The sequence below is a fragment of the Odocoileus virginianus genome, chromosome 28, assembly GCF_023699985.2.
Source record: "Odocoileus virginianus isolate 20LAN1187 ecotype Illinois chromosome 28, Ovbor_1.2, whole genome shotgun sequence".
Lineage (NCBI taxonomy): Eukaryota > Metazoa > Chordata > Mammalia > Artiodactyla > Cervidae > Odocoileus > Odocoileus virginianus.
Window position 1 is genome coordinate 44292707 of NC_069701.1, and position 15867 is coordinate 44308573.

General features: G+C 59.3%; 1 protein-coding gene and 1 long non-coding RNA gene across 2 annotated transcripts in view; one reads left to right on the forward strand and one right to left on the reverse strand.

Moving 5' to 3' along the window:
* DEAF1 (DEAF1 transcription factor) overlaps positions 1-15867 on the forward strand; it is a 27096-nt gene continuing 11229 nt past the window's right edge. The window contains exons 1-10 of the mRNA XM_020912153.2: positions 1-418; positions 2820-2917; positions 4256-4385; positions 4642-4788; positions 5297-5436; positions 6837-6902; positions 10467-10593; positions 11273-11401; positions 12006-12134; positions 13410-13657. Of these exons, the coding sequence (XP_020767812.2) occupies positions 130-418; positions 2820-2917; positions 4256-4385; positions 4642-4788; positions 5297-5436; positions 6837-6902; positions 10467-10593; positions 11273-11401; positions 12006-12134; positions 13410-13657 (1503 nt within the window). The 5' untranslated portion in view covers positions 1-129. The remainder of the gene's footprint in view (positions 419-2819; positions 2918-4255; positions 4386-4641; positions 4789-5296; positions 5437-6836; positions 6903-10466; positions 10594-11272; positions 11402-12005; positions 12135-13409; positions 13658-15867) is intronic.
* LOC139031917 (uncharacterized) lies at positions 13487-14978 on the reverse strand. The gene is made up of 2 exons (XR_011484458.1): positions 14399-14978; positions 13487-14237 (listed from the first exon to the last, which is right to left on the reverse strand). It is a non-coding gene; the product is annotated as an uncharacterized lncRNA (long non-coding RNA).

The window sequence follows — 15867 nt, forward strand, 5'->3', positions numbered from 1 at the left end:
CCCTCCTCTGGAGGGCTCGGCTCGGCTCGGCCCGACTCGGGCGGCCTCCTCGGGCGGCGCGCTTCGGGCTCCGTCCCGGCCTTCGGGCGGCCCCGGCCGGAGCCTTCGGGCGGGCTCGGCGGAGTCCGGATGGAGGACTCGGACTCGGCCGCCAAGCAGCTGGGCCTGGCCGAGGCGGCGGCGGTGGCGGCCGCGGCCGCTGTGGCGGCGGCGGCCGCGGCCGCGGCGGGAGGCGAGGCGGAGGAGCCGGTGCTCAGCAGGGACGAGGACTCAGAGGAGGACGGAGACTCGGAGTCGGAGCGCGAGACGCGGCGGGTGACGGCCGTGGCGGTGATGGCCGCCGAGCCCGGGCACATGGACATGGGCGCCGAGGCCCTACCCGGCCCCGACGAGGCCGCCGCGGCCGCCGCCTTCGCAGGCAAGTGCCGGCCGCCCGCGGTTCGCGCCCACCTGCCCGCACCTGCCGCGCGCCCGCCCAGCGCTCTCGTCCCCCGCTCACACCTGCCCTGCCTCCGCCCAGCGCACCCGCGCACGCACGTCGTGTGCCCCGTGGTCCCTGCACACCTACCCCGGGGAGCGCCCCGACCCTGTCCTGCCGCACACTTGCTCCCTGAACGCCTTTCCCTCCTTTCAGGATTGCGTTCCTTCTGGAACCTTCTCAGCACCTGCTTCTTGCCCTGCCCGTTCTCCCCTCCTTATGTCCTGGTTGCTGGTTACACGGGGGTCAGACCTAGGTCCTGTCCTGGAGGAGCGCGGGGATGGGCGTGTCTGGTCACCTAGAATTCTGCTGGCCGGGTCCAGATGGGACTCGAGCCCTGGGGAGTGAGGCGCGCTCAGCCAGGGAGGGCCCGCAAGCGTTGGGGTCAGTGGCTCTGGAGGCCATGACCCTGTTCCTTAGTCCCCCCTCTGGCGTGTCCCCATGCCCCCCCCCCCGCCCCCCGTTTCCTTGATGGGTCTTCCCTTCCACGTTTTCGTTGCTGAGGAACAGAACATGCTCATTCTCAAGGTTCCTGAGCCACGCCCCAAAGCGCCCTTTAGAGGTTGTGCCTCCCTGGGACACCATCCCGATGGAGATAGAGACTTTCCCAAGTGATGGTCCCTCCCACATGAGGCTCACGGTTGGCCCACAGAGCCAGGCGCTGGAGCCCTTGGGGAGTGTCCTGAGGCTCTTCTTCCAGAAGGAACTTCGTGGGTTTCAGAACTGGACAGCGGCCTCCACATCCAGGTGCTCCTGCGTTTATCTGGGCTGGAGGTGCTGGTGGGGCCAGCTCCCCTGCTGCCCGCCTTGCCTCTGGTCTGCCTGTGCCGTGGTCTTTTGGGATGCTTGCAGAAGCATGGGAAGAAGGATTTGTGGCCTTTAAATAAGGGTTCCATTTTTGTTGCTAAACTGGTTTAACTTTGAGATCTTGAATAGTTAGGTTTTTTCTTCAGGTTTATGTTACTTTTGTGCACATTTTTCTGAAGAAAGAAAAGAAATATGATGCCGTTTGTCCTATCAGAGAAATGTATTGACATCAGATTTTTTTTTTTTAATTTCTTATTTTTTACTTTGCTGGGTCTTTATTGCTGCTCGGGCTTTGCTGCTGCTTCACTGCCTCTGGTTGTGAGTGGAGGCTGCTGTCTAGCTGTGGTGCACAGGTTTCTCACTGCAGCAGCTTCTCTTGCTGCAGAGCTCGGCTCTAGGGTGTGAGGGCTTCAGTAGTTGCCCCTCCTGGGCTCTATAGCACAGGCCCGGTAATTGTGGTGCTTGGGCTTACTTGTCCTGCCGCACGTGGGATCTTCCCAGACCAGGGATCAAACCCATGTCTCCTGCATTGGCAGGTGGATTCTTTACCACTGAGCCACCTGGGAAGCCCCAATGTCAGGTGTTTTTTTTTCTTGCAAAGTTTTATAGTTGTGTTTTTTGAGTGTGTTAAAACTTGTTTGTTGTGAGTTGCTGAGGTTAGGTGACTCCTGGGTTTCGGTAGCTCAACAGGACACTGTGCTGGGCTGAGGCTGCCTCCTCTGGGCTGCAGGCCAGGTGTGTAGACCTGAGCAGGGGCTCAGGCCCCTCAGCCCCAGGCTCCCTGGGAAACGGTGGAGAAGACACACGGGGGACAGGGATTTTCAGAGTAGTTCGGTGAGTGCAGGTGGACAGGTTGTGCGGGACCCTCTGTCAGTCTGAGCACCTCTGCCAGGAACAGCCCCACCTAGGCTCGGGGCATTCTGGAACGCGGTGCCACCCCCGCAGTGGGGCGAGCATTGAGGGGGGGCTGTCAGAGCAGCCAGCCACGTGTGAGCGGCGGTAGGGTGCAGGGAGGTGGGGTGCGCAGGCTGCTGGGAGGGGCCAGGCTCCATGTTGAGGGCGGGGGGCACCAGCAGGTCTGATGGGTTTCAGGAAGAAGAGATCAGTGGCAGGTCGAGGTGATGAAGGGGGAGGAAGGACTAGACCTCAGCCAGAACCGTGCTGACCCTGGTCTGGGAGGGTCTCCACAACAGGGGAGGGGACTCTGGGATCTGAGAAGCTCCTTCTGGGTGTTTGGTTTGTTTTTTTTTTCCCTAGGAGGGAGCAGGAGGCCACGGCAGTTTGGCAGAGCTGTGGCCAGCTCAGTGGGTCTTCACTGTGCATGGCAGGCTCTGCGGGGATGGAGAGGTAGCCTCATGTCCTTGGAAGGACCAGGTCGATCAGACTGTGGTCTAGAAACATTGTTTGGGCATTTCATGCCCAGGGTTAGGCCTCCCTTGGCAGTTCAGGGACCTGCCGTGGCAACTGCCCACCACCCTGTCCCCTGGTGGCCTCTGGCTCCGGCCAGGTGTTGAGTCAGGCTCCTGTGTTGCAGAGGTGACCACCGTAACAGTAGCCAACGTGGGTGCCTCGGCGGACAATGTCTTCACCACGTCTGTGGCCAATGCCGCCTCGCTCTCAGGCCACGTGCTGGTAAGACACGGGGGCAACTCCGGCCCGAGGAGGGCAGCACGTTCCCCGGGGACCCTGAGCCTGCCCTCCACCGAGTGCCTGGGGGGATGCGGGGAGCACACCTGGACTCTGTACACCTGAAAGCAGAGTTGTCACTGGGACAGCGGCGGACAGAGAGCTCGCTCCTGAGCGTGAGGGTGGCAGGACAGTGAGGGCCACAGGGACGCAGGTTTAAGAATGCGGGTTTATATGCTCTGGTGCCTGGAGACACCGGCTGGTAGCCAGGCAGCAGCTCCGTGCCTCAGGCGTGTCCAACCCAACAGCAGGCTCTCTGGTCCAGAAGGCTGGGGAGTTAGGGCACCCCAAGTCCACGCAGAGACCCTGCAGGTCTCTGAGGACAGGAAGGCCCGGAATCTGGTGTGACCTTCCTGGACGCCGACAGTGAGAGGGCAGCTCAAGTGTCTGTGCGTCCCACCTGCCTCAATAGAAAGACCCTTTGTGGCTCTTGGACCGGCACAAAACGTTCTGCTTTTCTGCTCCAGAGTCGCACGAGTCCAGCAATTCACACTCACGCAGGGCTGACGCCCTTACTGAGGCAGTGACCCTGCAGGTCTGTGAGAGCAGGCCAGTGTGTGTGTGTGTGTGTGTGTGTGTGTGTGTGCGCCCATGGGTGAGGGCCCTCAACCCCGCGGTCGACTCCTCACCTCCTCTGCTGTGAAGGCAACGTTTTCAGAGAGGAGTGAAGGTCTCTGGCTCACTGTTTCCATCTCAGCGTGGTAGCAGGAGTGCGTCCCAGACCTTGGTGTGCGGGATGCACCTGGGTCCCTAGTCCACTGCAGGGCTGTCTGGGCGAGGCTGTGAGGTGTGCCTGGGGGCAGTCGGGGTGGGCTCAGCTTCTGCACGGGCAGAATGGGGTGTCTCGCTGACCCTGGGGAGGCAGTTGAGGTCACAGCAGCATACAGGCCCCAGGGGAGGCTTGTGGGCAGTGTGGGTTGGGCCCCATCTCTGGGTGGGACTTGGGGCATGAGAAGGGGTCCCGTACCAAGCGGATCTTGGCTCCTGTACCAATGGAGCTGGCCTCTTGGAGACTGTTCCTTGAGACCTGTAACCTTGTGAGAGCTTCCGGGGCAGAAGGGCAGGCCTTTCCTGGGCCAGAAACATGTTTATCCCCCAACTTGGACACGCCATGTGAGCATCTGCTTGGGGTCACACAGACCTCGCCTCTGGTTGGTCTTGGCTCGGCATCTGGAAGGGGTCCCCCCCGGGGGCAGTGTCAGCTGGAACCTGTCCGGGGGACCACAGCCTGGTTCAGAGGGGTGCCACGGCTGTCCCTGAGACGGTGGGTGTTCTGTCCTGCAGTCAGGCAGGACAGCCCTGCAGATCGGGGACAGCCTGAACCCCGAGAAGGCCACGCTCATCGTCGTGCACACGGACGGCAGCATCGTGGAGACCGCCGGGCTGAAGGCGCCCGCAGCCCCTCTCACCCCAGGTACCGCCCGCCCGCCCGCTCCGGGCCTCCGGGGCCAAGCGCCCCCTGGGCTGCTGGAGTGTATTCCTGGGTGAGCTTCTGTGTTTTGTGGGGAACTCGAATATCGAATACTGTTTAAGTAGAAAATGTTCCAGGCAGTGAGAGTTGCCCAGAGTTGTGGGGGGCGGGGTGCTGAGCTGAGGAGGACCCGTGAGTTTCCGTGGGGTCCAGGCTGTGCTCAGGGTCTCTCACGCTCGCGGCGCTTTCTTTGCTCAAGGCCCTCAGTCCCCTCCGACTCCGCTGGCTCCCGGCCAGGAGAAGGGGGGCACCAAGTACAACTGGGACCCGTCGGTCTATGACAGCGAGCTGCCCGTGCGCTGCCGCAACATCAGCGGGACCCTGTACAAGAGCAGGCTCGGCTCAGGTGGGCGGGGCCGGGAGGAAGAGGGTGAGCCCCGGTGGGCGGGAGGCGGGCCCGGGAGGATGTGGGCGGGCCCAGGTGGGCGGGGGGATGGGCCTGAGCGCGGGAGACCTAGGTAGGTGAGGGGTGGACCCAGGTAAGTAAGGGGTGGACCCAGCTGGGTTGGGCTCAGACCACTGCTTCTCCTTTGAGGGTGGCCTTTCTGCAGCTGGGGTCAAGGAAGGCTGTAATGGCATAGACTAGTTAAGCAAATGGGCACTTTTAGGAGGCGGTAGGGTTGGCCCTTGTTTCCTGAGGTCTTGGGTCCACTTGGTGTCCGGTCGGCAGGAAGCTCTGCAAGTGGGCAAGGTCATCAGCTCTATGAGGGAGGTGGTCGAGCACATGGTGCCCAGGGCAGCAGGTGGACGCTTGGGCAGGTGGTCTTGCCTGCAGGTGTGGGTTCACAGCGGGGTGCCAAGGGGCAGCTGGCCTGGCATGAGCAGGAACTACAGCAGGTGGCCTGTCTTTTCAGGAGGCCGGGGTCGCTGTATCAAGCAGGGGGAGAACTGGTACAGCCCCACCGAGTTTGAAGCCATGGCAGGAAGGGCCAGCAGCAAAGACTGGAAGAGGAGCATCCGCTATGCAGGGCGGCCCCTGCAGTGCCTCATCCAGGTACCCCAGCGCGTGCCTTCCCACCGCCCACTGCCCGCCACCTGCCTCCCACGCTGTCGGCTACGGGGCTCTCAAGGCCCGCAGGCCGGAGTCAGACAGACAGGGTTTGAGTCCTCCACTCACTTGCTGTGTGACTTGGGGCAAGTTGATTAACCTTTTGTTTGCTGATGTTTCAAATGGGATGTTAAGGACATTTGCACAGTACCTTGTGCAAGGATGAGGAATGGATGAGGCAACATAGCTTCTGTTAGAGTGAGTGCACGTGAGTTTATTTATTAACGGGAGAAAATCAAACAGAAGTTTAATAACGTGTGTGGGGGAGAGACACAGTAAGACTGAATAACTCTGTTCGTGACTTTTTGAAAGACACCAACCACCTCTCTCCTCGAGCTTATCCAAGGGGATAGGGTCCCCACTCCTGTTTCCAATTTAGCTCTTGGGGTTAGCAGGGGTGTCACGCCCATACTGCCTGGATGGGAGAGGTGGATGACATGTGCAGAGGTTCTGGAAATGATGGGTTCCATCCTCATAGGGGGTCAGGGTGGAGCTAGTTGGAGCCTGGGCCTGTCATCTCACTTGAGGGCCACCCTCTCATGTGTTGTGGTGTTTCATACCCTCTCCGGTATCGCGATGTCTCTGATACCCTGTCCCGTGTCGTGGAGTCTCTGATACCCTGTCCCGTCTCGCGGTGTCTCTGATACCCTGTCCCGTGTCACGGTGTCTCTGATACCCTCTCCCGTGTCGCGGTGTCTCTCACACCCTCTCCCGTGTCGTGGTGTCTCTGATACCCTGTCCCGTGTGGCAGTGTCTCTGATACCCTGTCCCGTGTGGTGGAGTCTCTGATACCCTGTCCCGTGTCGCAGAGTCTCTGATACCCTGTCCCGTGTCGTGGAGTCTCTGATACCCTGTCCCGTGTCGCGGTGTCTCTGATACCCTGTCCCGTGTCACGGTGTCTCTGATACCCTCTCCCGTGTCGCGGTGTCTCTCACACCCTCTCCCGTGTCGTGGTGTCTCTGATACCCTGTCCCGTGTGGCAGTGTCTCTGATACCCTGTCCCGTGTGGTGGAGTCTCTGATACCCTGTCCCGTGTCGCAGTGTCTCTCACACCCTCTCCCGTGTCGCGGTATCTCTGATACCCTGTCCCGTGTCGCGGTGTCTCTGATACCCTGTCCCGTGTCGTGGAGTCTCTGATACCCTGTCCCGTGTCGCAGTGTCTCTGATACCCTGTCCCGTGTCATTGTGTCTCTGATACCCTGTCCCATGTCGTGGTGTCTCTGATACCCTCTCCCGTGTGGCGGTGTCTCTGATACCCTGTCCCGTGTCGCGGAGTCTCTGATACCCTGTCCCGTGTTGTGGTGTCTCACACACTCTCCTGTGTTGCGGTGTCTTCCAATCCCCAGGATGGGATCCTGAACCCTCACGCAGCCTCCTGCACCTGTGCCGCCTGCTGTGATGACATGACCCTGGTGAGTGCCCCCAGCCCCGTTGGCTCCTCTCTGGCTGCTTCCCCCTTAGTTTCTCCTCAGACTCTGTTATTCGGATATTGCTCTGATGGCTGAGGCCTCAGCGGGCCCTAGGACTGCTCGGAGAGCCTGAAGGGAACTTTCTTAGATAAAATAAACCTCCGTGATGTCACAGTCTCAGCCCCTGTTTTCTATTTGTGATGACAACGTGCTAGTTTACGTTTTGCATTTTTAACATCATTTTGTAAAAAACACTACACTGAACTGATTTGTGTAGAGAACACTTAATGTCTTTGACGTCTTTCCTTACCCTGATTCCTGTTTAAAGATGGGCCTCTTCACCGGTTCTGACGTTGCTGAGTGGCTTTCAGTGTGATGCCAGTCTGTAATGTGTGAACCACCAGCTTTGTTTCAGTCTTTCTGTTGTTGAATGTGATTTTTAAATGTCTCAGAATTAACTGAAAACCTGCTTCATGAGGTTTCCTCTTAAGAAAACTTTAAAGTTTTATTTTTTTGTAGTACTTTTAAAAAATTTATTTACTTTTGGTTGCCCTGGGTCTTCGTTGCTGTCTGGGCTTTCTCCAGATGCAGTGGGTGCTGGCTTCTCGCTGTGGAGCAGGGCTCTGGGACACGCAGTCTTCCGCAGTCGCAGTGCATGGGCTCAGGAGTTGTAGCACATGGGCTTAGTTGCTCCGTGGCTTGTGGAATCTTCCCAGACCAGGGATCAAACCCGTGTCCCCTGAATTGGCAGGCAGGTTCTCATTCACTGTACCACCAGGGAAATCCTCCTTTTTAAAGTTCGATTGCTCATCTGGTTAACTATTAGCAGCTGTGGAAGAAAGCACAATTGGAGTGATGTTCTTGACTGGGAAAACCAAATATTCTGAAGCTGTCTAGTTTGTACACAGATTACACGTGATTCTAATAGAATGTCGTTGTTCAGTCACTAAGTCTTGTTCAACTCTCTGTGACCTCGTGGACTGCAGCACACCAGGCTTCCCCCTCCTTTACTGTTTCTCAGAGTTTCCTCAAACTCATGTCCAGTGAGTTGGTGATGCCATCCGACCATCTCATCCTCTGTTACCCCCTTCTCCTCCAACCCTCAATCTTTCCCAGCATCAAGGTCTTTTCCAGTGAGCCGGCTCTTGGCATCAGGTGGCCGAAGAATTACCCAGCAGGATATCTGTGTGAGAATAAAATGCTTTTAAAGTTTGCTTGGGGGGACCGGCAGGTATGTTCTTGGAGGTCTTACAAGGGGCAAAGGAGCAGAGCAGGAGGTTTGCCCCGTCAGAAAGCGTGGGACACACAGCAGGGTTGTCTGTGGTCTCTGCAAATGCTGGAACCCTGAGGTGTCACCTTCGGGGCGGAACCTAGATGCTGAAAGCTAGAAGCTGTCAGAAGAGAACTCAGGGACGCTTTGGACCCGTGGGGTGGGAGCCTCTATGTGGGGAAGGTGTTCTTCTCCCCAGGTAGGTCTACAGGTTTGACATGGCTCCCTTCACAGTCCTGGCAGGATTTTAAGGATTCTAAGGTTTGTATGGGAAGTCAGAGGAAATGGGATTGCGGCATGGCTTTGAGGATGCAGACTAAGGCTGGAGGGATCACAGCTCAGGACCCCCAGACTTGTCGAGTGGTGTCCTTGGGCGAGAGTGTGTGGTTTTGCAGAGGGGGGGCCCATCAATCTAGGGGCAGACCAGCCACCCACACTCGGACCCACAAGGTCCGTGGGGACAGTTGGACACTGTAGGCATAGAAGTGACCCTTGACCTAGACATCATACTTTATATACAAATGAATTAAAAGTGGATTCTAGAGTCAAATTTGTTGAAAACAAAATTAGTTTTTGGAAGAAAATCTTTGTGATCTCAAGTTAGACGGGATTTTTTAGACATGGAACCAAAGGTGCAATCAATGAAATAAAATCTCATATGTCTTCTTCATCAAATGGACACATTTTGGCTTCCACGTCAGGAATGGTGGTCTGCAGAGCCCCATGGACCAGCTCCGCAGAGACATAATCCTCATTGGCAAAACAATGGAAAAAACCTGCTTAAGATGTCTGAAAGCTGTCCTGGGGGCATACAGTAAAAAATATTTTTATTCAGGAGAATCTTGTGAGTCTGGTGTGTGAGCCAGGGCCTGTTCCCTCCCCGCGTGCCCGTTTGGCTGAGGGGAAGCTCCATTCCAGGCCCCTGGCCCCATCGTCCGGCCCCGCTCGCCTGTACCCAACGCAATGCAGGTCCCTGCGGCGGAGGCAGTGATAGGACCAAGGAGTTAGGCTGATGCCCATGAGTGCTGCCTATGCTCCGCTTAGGGTGGTGTGGGGGGCGGGTGCCAGCTAAACGACTGCCCGGGGCATTTCCTCTAGGTGTGTCCTAAAAGCCCCCAGTACAGAGCCCCAGGTGCCTGGATCCCACAGTGTAGCCGTTTGCAGAGGGTAGCTGGAGACCGCAGAGCCAGCAGCTGGTGCAGCAGCTTGACTGCTGCTGGCCGGGGGGGCCGCAGGGGACGGCATGTGCAGGCCTGCAGCCGGGGAACCTGGGGGGGAGCAGCCATCTGCACCGTGGCTCAGTACAGCTCCCAGAATGTCCAACTTCAACAGAAATCACGAGACATGTAAAGGAATGGGGATGTGTGAGCCCCACAGAAGAACAGCAGCAGGCAGTAGACGCTTCCCGTTGCAGCAGCTGGTGGGGCTTCCAGACAGGCTCTGTGTCTGCAGGGTGGAAGCATTCTCAGCAGGGGTCTCGGTCTCTGTCTCAGTCTGCAGGGCTGGGGCCGCGGCGGGCACCATAGCCTGGGTACCACAACCGGGCACTACACCCGGGGCAGCTGCAGCACACGTGGGCTCACAGCTGTGGAGGCGGCAGCCCAGGTCCGAGTGCTGGCTTGCTCCTGCTAGGGTCTCCTCTTGGCCTGCAGGCTTTCACTCATGTGGCAGTTAGGGGGTCTTTCTGGTGTCTCCTCCTGCAGGGACACTAATCCCATCAGGTTAGGGCCCCACCCTCCTTACTCCTAATGCAGCCACACTGCTGGATGGGACCTCACAGTTCAGCCCAGAAGGTGTGACAGCAACGTCTCATCACGTGGAGAAAATCACGAAAGGGAGGAGCCCAGAGGAAATCCTGGGGTTGAGAAGAAAGTCCACACTTGGGTCCACAACACATGCGAAAGGGCAGCAGGAAGGGCCAGTGAGCCCACGGGGTCTCGGGCACAAGCCAGGAGGTTCCCTAACCTTCCCCTTTTCCTGCCTTCCTGCTCCATTGAGGGCCTCTGCTCCTGCGTGTCTGGGTCTGTGGGGCGCCCCCTGCCCTCGTGGGCCCCTCTCCCTTTTTCTTTGGTCCCCGTTTGTTTTCTGTCTTCTGGGAATTCCTAAAAAATCTGGTGTGGATGATGCTCACTGTTTGCAGCACTGTTACTCACTCATTCTCCCTGAAAGCACCTCTTCTGTTACTTCGAGGCACTGGGGTGAAGGGAGCTGAGCTCGGCGTGTCCCTGGGCAGGGCGTCCATCGGGACAGAGTCTAGGGCGGTTCCCTATCATCTCACTCTGACCCCCACCCCCTAGAGTGGCCCTGTTAGGCTCTTCGTGCCCTACAAGAGGCGCAAGAAGGAGAGTGAGCTGCCGGCCACGCCTGTCAAGAAGGATGCACCCAAGAACATCACACTGCTCCCCGCCACCGCCGCCACCACCTGTGAGTGTCCGTGGGGCTGCTGCCACCACGCATGCTCTGAGCACATCCTGCCCACGTGTGTGGCCAAGGGCTTTGGGTCTAAAACAGCACAGCTCCTGCTCCCAGAGGCCCCTTGGCCTCCTGGGTCCCGGCCTCTCCTCTGCAGCGGCTTCATGCTGAGCCCGGGCGTCTGGGTCTTGGCAGCCCCCTGCCCTCAGAAGCTGCGTACACCCCAGGCGGGTAGACGAGGCTGGTGGGAGTTGAAGGAGGAGCCCCTGCTCCTGAAACCTCGAGACAGTGTCAGGGACGGGGGAGACCCAAAGGGAGAGAAGGTCTAGGGGCTGACAGGTCGTCAGAGACTGTCCACGACCCAGCTCCTGAGGTGGTGGGCGAGGTGACCTGGGTCCTTGGGGGCTGGTTGGCCCAGAGGACACGGAGCTCCGAGATGCTGGGAGGCGGGACTGCTGTTTCTCTTCAGCTTCGGTGAGACATTTCCTTAGAGAGGGTACACGCGTTTGTGTGTTTAGGATCCAACAGCGAGAGCTGCCTCGGGGGGGGTGGACCTTGCCCACACTGGCGCTGGGCACTTCCCTGCGGAGATGGACTGGGGGCCCCCAGGCGCTGATGCGCACCCCACACCACCCCCGCCCCATCGCTGGGTTTCTGGCTTGGCGCAGTGACGGCTGCCCTGCCCTTGCAGTCACCGTGACCCCCTCAGGACAGATCACTACCTCGGGCGCGCTGACCTTTGACCGGGCGTCCACTGTGGAGGCCACTGCTGTCATCTCAGAGAGTCCAGCCCAGGGCGACGTCTTTGCGGGAGCCACAGGCAAGTTGTCTCAGCCCTGGTGCCTTGGCCCCGAGAGGCTCCCCCTTCCACCGGCAGGAACCACGGAGACCCTGAAGGAGGGGGTGGGGGCTGGGGGCTTGGCCGGTAGTGGCAGGACCAGGACCTGAAAAGTCAAGGCCGCTCATGGACTGTAGGGAGAGCCAGCGGACAGAGGCGCCCTGTTCATCTGTAAACTCTGAGGCCACGTTAGGGAGTGAAAGGAGCAGCAGAAGCCCACCCGCTCCTGTGCAATTCTGGTTCCTTCTGGGTCCCCGGCATTGTCATCGGTTCTGTTCCGTCTGGGTCCCCGGCATTGTCGTCGGTTCTGGTTCTGTTCCGTCTGGGCCCCCCAGCACTGTCATCAGTTCTGTTCCATTGGGGCCCCCGGCGCAGTCGTCGGTTCTGGTTCCGTCTGCGCCCCCTGCGCGGTCGTTGGTTCTGGTTCTCTCTGGGCCCCCGCGCGGTCTTCGGTTCTGGTTCTGGTTCCGTCGGGGCCCCCAGCACGGTCGTCCCAACAGTCCACTTCCTCCACATGTGGGCTCGGGGGCTGCCTGGCTGGACGCGCAGCAGCAGGCTCACAGGCATGGCGCCCCTCTCCGCACAGTGCAGGAAGCGGGCGTGCAGCCCCCGTGCAGGGTCGGCCACCCGGAGCCCCACTACCCCGGTTATCAGGACAGCTGCCAGATTGCACCGTTCCCCGAGGCTGCGCTGCCGACATCTCATCCCAAAATAGGTGAGTGAAGGAAGCCCGCTCCTGAGGTTGGGGGAGGCAGTCCTGTGTTTGTAGACTGGAAGCTGCTGCCCGATTCCGGGTGGGGCAAGGCTGCTCACCTGGTGCCCTGTGCCCTGCAGAGCCTAGAATCCGGGCAGGCTCTACCTGCGATCCTACTTTGGGGCAGTGTCTGAGGACACTTGTCTCGCCAGCTTCAGGTGTGACAGTGTGCATGTTTGTGACTCGCTGGCCTGAAGCCAGGACATCCCTGTGTGTGTGTGTGATTGTCAGTACTTGCCTCCCCCAACACATCTACTAAAGCCCAGCCCCAGGAGAGCCCCAGCGGGCCGCAGCCAGCCTCGGGGGTGTCCAGCCCATGTCACTGCACTCCTGCCTACTTGCTCCTCACTGGTTCCAGTGTGGACTCATGGCTTCCTGTTCTCTTCAGGGCGGTGCAGCCTGTTCCTGAGGTGGTTGTGTCGGGGTGTGTCCTGCTCTAGCCTGCGGGGCCCCTGAGAGCAGCTGCTGCCCCCTCTGTCTGCCCTGTCACACTGCCTGTCCCCTCATGTCCGGTGCAGCGAGGGCTGGAAGCTGGTCTCAGGGTCCCGTCCTTCCAGGCCCCTGCCCTCCCAGGGGGCGGGGTTCACAGCCGAGGTCTGGCCACTCTATGTGTCTGGCTCCTGAGTGCTGACCGTGCACCTCATGCAGCTCTTGTCTAGTGGTTACACCGGGGAGCTGGGCACGGGCCTTGGTGGGGCATTTGCCCCGAGGACTCTGCCGGCGCTCCCGTCAGGGCGTTTCCTTGGAGGAGGCGGACATGCTGGATGTGCACGTCTCCCCCGGGTATATCTGCCCAGGCCCCTCAGGACAGGGGTGGGCAGGCCTCGTGCATCCAAAGTGTGAGTCTCCACGTCGTGTCCAGAGCCAGCATTGCCCCAGGTTCCCTTTCCACCCCTGTGATTTCTTCTGTAGCTGAGAGGAACCTGCCCCCACCAGCCCTGATCTGTGCCCCCACACCCCCGTGCCCACAGAAGGCCCTGAAGGTTTCTGTGCGAGCAGAAACGAAACCAGGAGGCTTCAGCTCCTGCTTGCAGCTGGCATGCCGTCTGTGGTTGGGTAGCTGTAGCCACAGTAGGGCTTGGAGGGGGAGCCGGGGTGTGAGGGCATCTCTGCACCTGCAGCGTCTTAGGTCCCCTCGAGGCCTGCGCTCTGCACCAGACTTGATGAGAACACAGAGGTCCCTTGGAGCCAGGCGACCTGCTGACTCCTTGCTCTGTTTTGCTTCCTTCGGGCTAGTGCTGACGTCCCTGCCAGCCCTGGCGGCACCGCCCTCCACCCCCACCAAAGCCGTCTCCCCCACGGTGGTCAGTGGGCTGGAGATGTCGGAGCAGCGGAGCTGGCTGTACCTGGAAGAGATGGTCAACTCCCTGCTCAGCACCGCGCAGCAACTGAAGACGCTGTTTGAACAGGCCAAGCAGGCCAGCTCCTACCGGGAGGCCGCCGCGGCCCAAGCCAGAGCCCAGGTGGACGCCGAGAGGAAGGAGGTACTGTCCGCGCCGCGGGTCTGCGCCCGCCTACAGCGCCCACTTGCCTTCCCCAGGCAGGGGCGCCGGCGTTGCACACACAAGTGAAGCTTCTCTGCTGGCGGGGGGCGGGCGTCCCCCTCAGGCGTTCGGCTCTCACACACGCTCCACTTGTGGCAGACAGCGCTCATCCCGTTAGGCCGGCCTCCCCGGGGAAGCATCTCCTGTGATGCAGAGTCAGGGGATGGAGCAGCATCCTTGCTGTGCTCTCGGGGCAGCGGGCGGGGCGGCTGTGCGTCGCACGGCACCTGCCCCTCCAGGAGGCCAGCTCTGCGCCTGTGTCTCGCCCCAGAGGTGCTATCGTGGGTGCTTCACATCCCACATTCAGGGTCTGGAAGCTTTGTGCCCAGAGCGCTTCCTGCAGCACAGGGGCCCTAAGCCCCCAGCAGCCCCGCAGCCCTCGTGGCGGTGGCTGCTTGGTGCCTGGAGCCCTCACGAGTGGCCGGGGCCGGCTGAGAGTGGGCAGCAGGGAGTGTTCCTGGTTAGAGTAGCTGTGGACGGTTGTTTGTAAACGAGCCATGTTGTTTTTTTCTCACCAAATCTATATAAAAAAATTTTTCATTTTAGCACTACTTTTTGTAGACAAGAGAAAAGAAGGTTTTATCGGAGTATTAATTGTTTTTGTTTTGCTGAGGCTTGCAGAATCTGGAGGGGGGCTGTGGGGGACTGTCATAGGCAGGAGGCAGTGGACTGAAAACCCACCTGCTTTTGGAGTCTTTTGGAGGCTCCTCTGCTCCGATTAGTCCCGAGCGGCCGCTTAGCGTGGTCACCTCTTCCCCTGGTTCACGGACCATCTTCACCGTCGCCTCTCTGAGGTCTCAGCTGATTCTGACCTTCCGGTTGTCTCAGGATCTGCTGTGTTCACTCCTCCCCTTGCAGCTGGGGACGCCCTGCTCCTGCTAGTTCCAGGCACTTTGATTCCAGGCAGGAGCTCTGAGCTCTGCTGGGTTCTGTCTGCTCACCTGGGAAGTGCTGGCCTTGGTCCTCCACAGCAGCTGAGCTGGCTGCTCCCCCAGCCGTCCTGCAGGGGTCTGTCTCGGGCTCTGTTGCTGGGCGTGTCTGTAGGCCTGGTCTGGAGGACAGGGATGGCCTTGCTGCTGCTCTCACGCGGGGGTTGCAGGCTCTCTTGGAGGGGGTGGGGGCACTGTGGGCCCAGCTGTCTTGACCATTGTTTCTGCTGGCTCAGCCCCGTGCTGGCTCCCTGGGGATGGCCAGGGCCTGTGGCCACTGTGCACCGGCCTGTCCGCTTTCCTCTTTTCCGGCCATCTGCAGCTCCAGCCTCGGCCTGCTGCCCACACCCTTCCCTCCCCCGCCCCCAGGTTCAGCGTCCTCCCCCCACCCCCCGCCAATCCCTGCCCCACCTGCCAGGGCCTCCCCCAGCCAGGCCCCCTCCATTCCTGCCTGCTCTCCTCGCTTTCCAGACCTCAGATCGCTGCCTCCTGGCGCCGTGGTGACTGTCGGGAGGGTCAGCCTGCAGGCTGCTCTGGTGACCTGAATGGCAGCTGCCTCTTTTTCTCTTGGGCTTGGGAGCTGTGTGCCTGAGCCACGATGGTCTTGTGCTGCTCAGAGACCAACTTTTTAATCATTTAATATTTGCATATTTCACATTTATAAGCATTTTACTACTTTTCTTTTTTAAATGCTTATTTGTATCTGGTTTTGCATTATAACCAGTCTTAGTTATTCTTTTTTTTTTCAGTCTTAGTTATTTTCATGTGTTCATATGTTCACATATTTATGATCTTATACTTTAGAAAAATCCCTAACATGCATAATGAAAGCGTCTTCTTTTTCTCGCTGAGATGCGGTGCACAGGCTGCAGGATTCACCCTTTAAGGCGCACAGTCCAGCAGCTTGTTCACACTCATTCAGCCGTCCCCATCGATTCCAGGCCTCTTCACCTCCAGAGAAACCCCGGACCTGTGAGCACCACCACCACCCACCCCCAGATCCCCACTGCACTTGCCTGCTTTCTCTCTCTGACTGCCTGTTCCCACCCACCCAGATCCCCACTGCACTTGCCTGCTTTCTCTCTCTGACTGCCTGTTCCCACCCACCCAGACCCCACTACACTCACCCGCTTTCTCTCTCTGACTGCCTGTTCCCACCCACCCAGACCCCACTACACTCACCCGCTTTCTCTCTCTGACTGCCTGTTCCCACCCACCCAG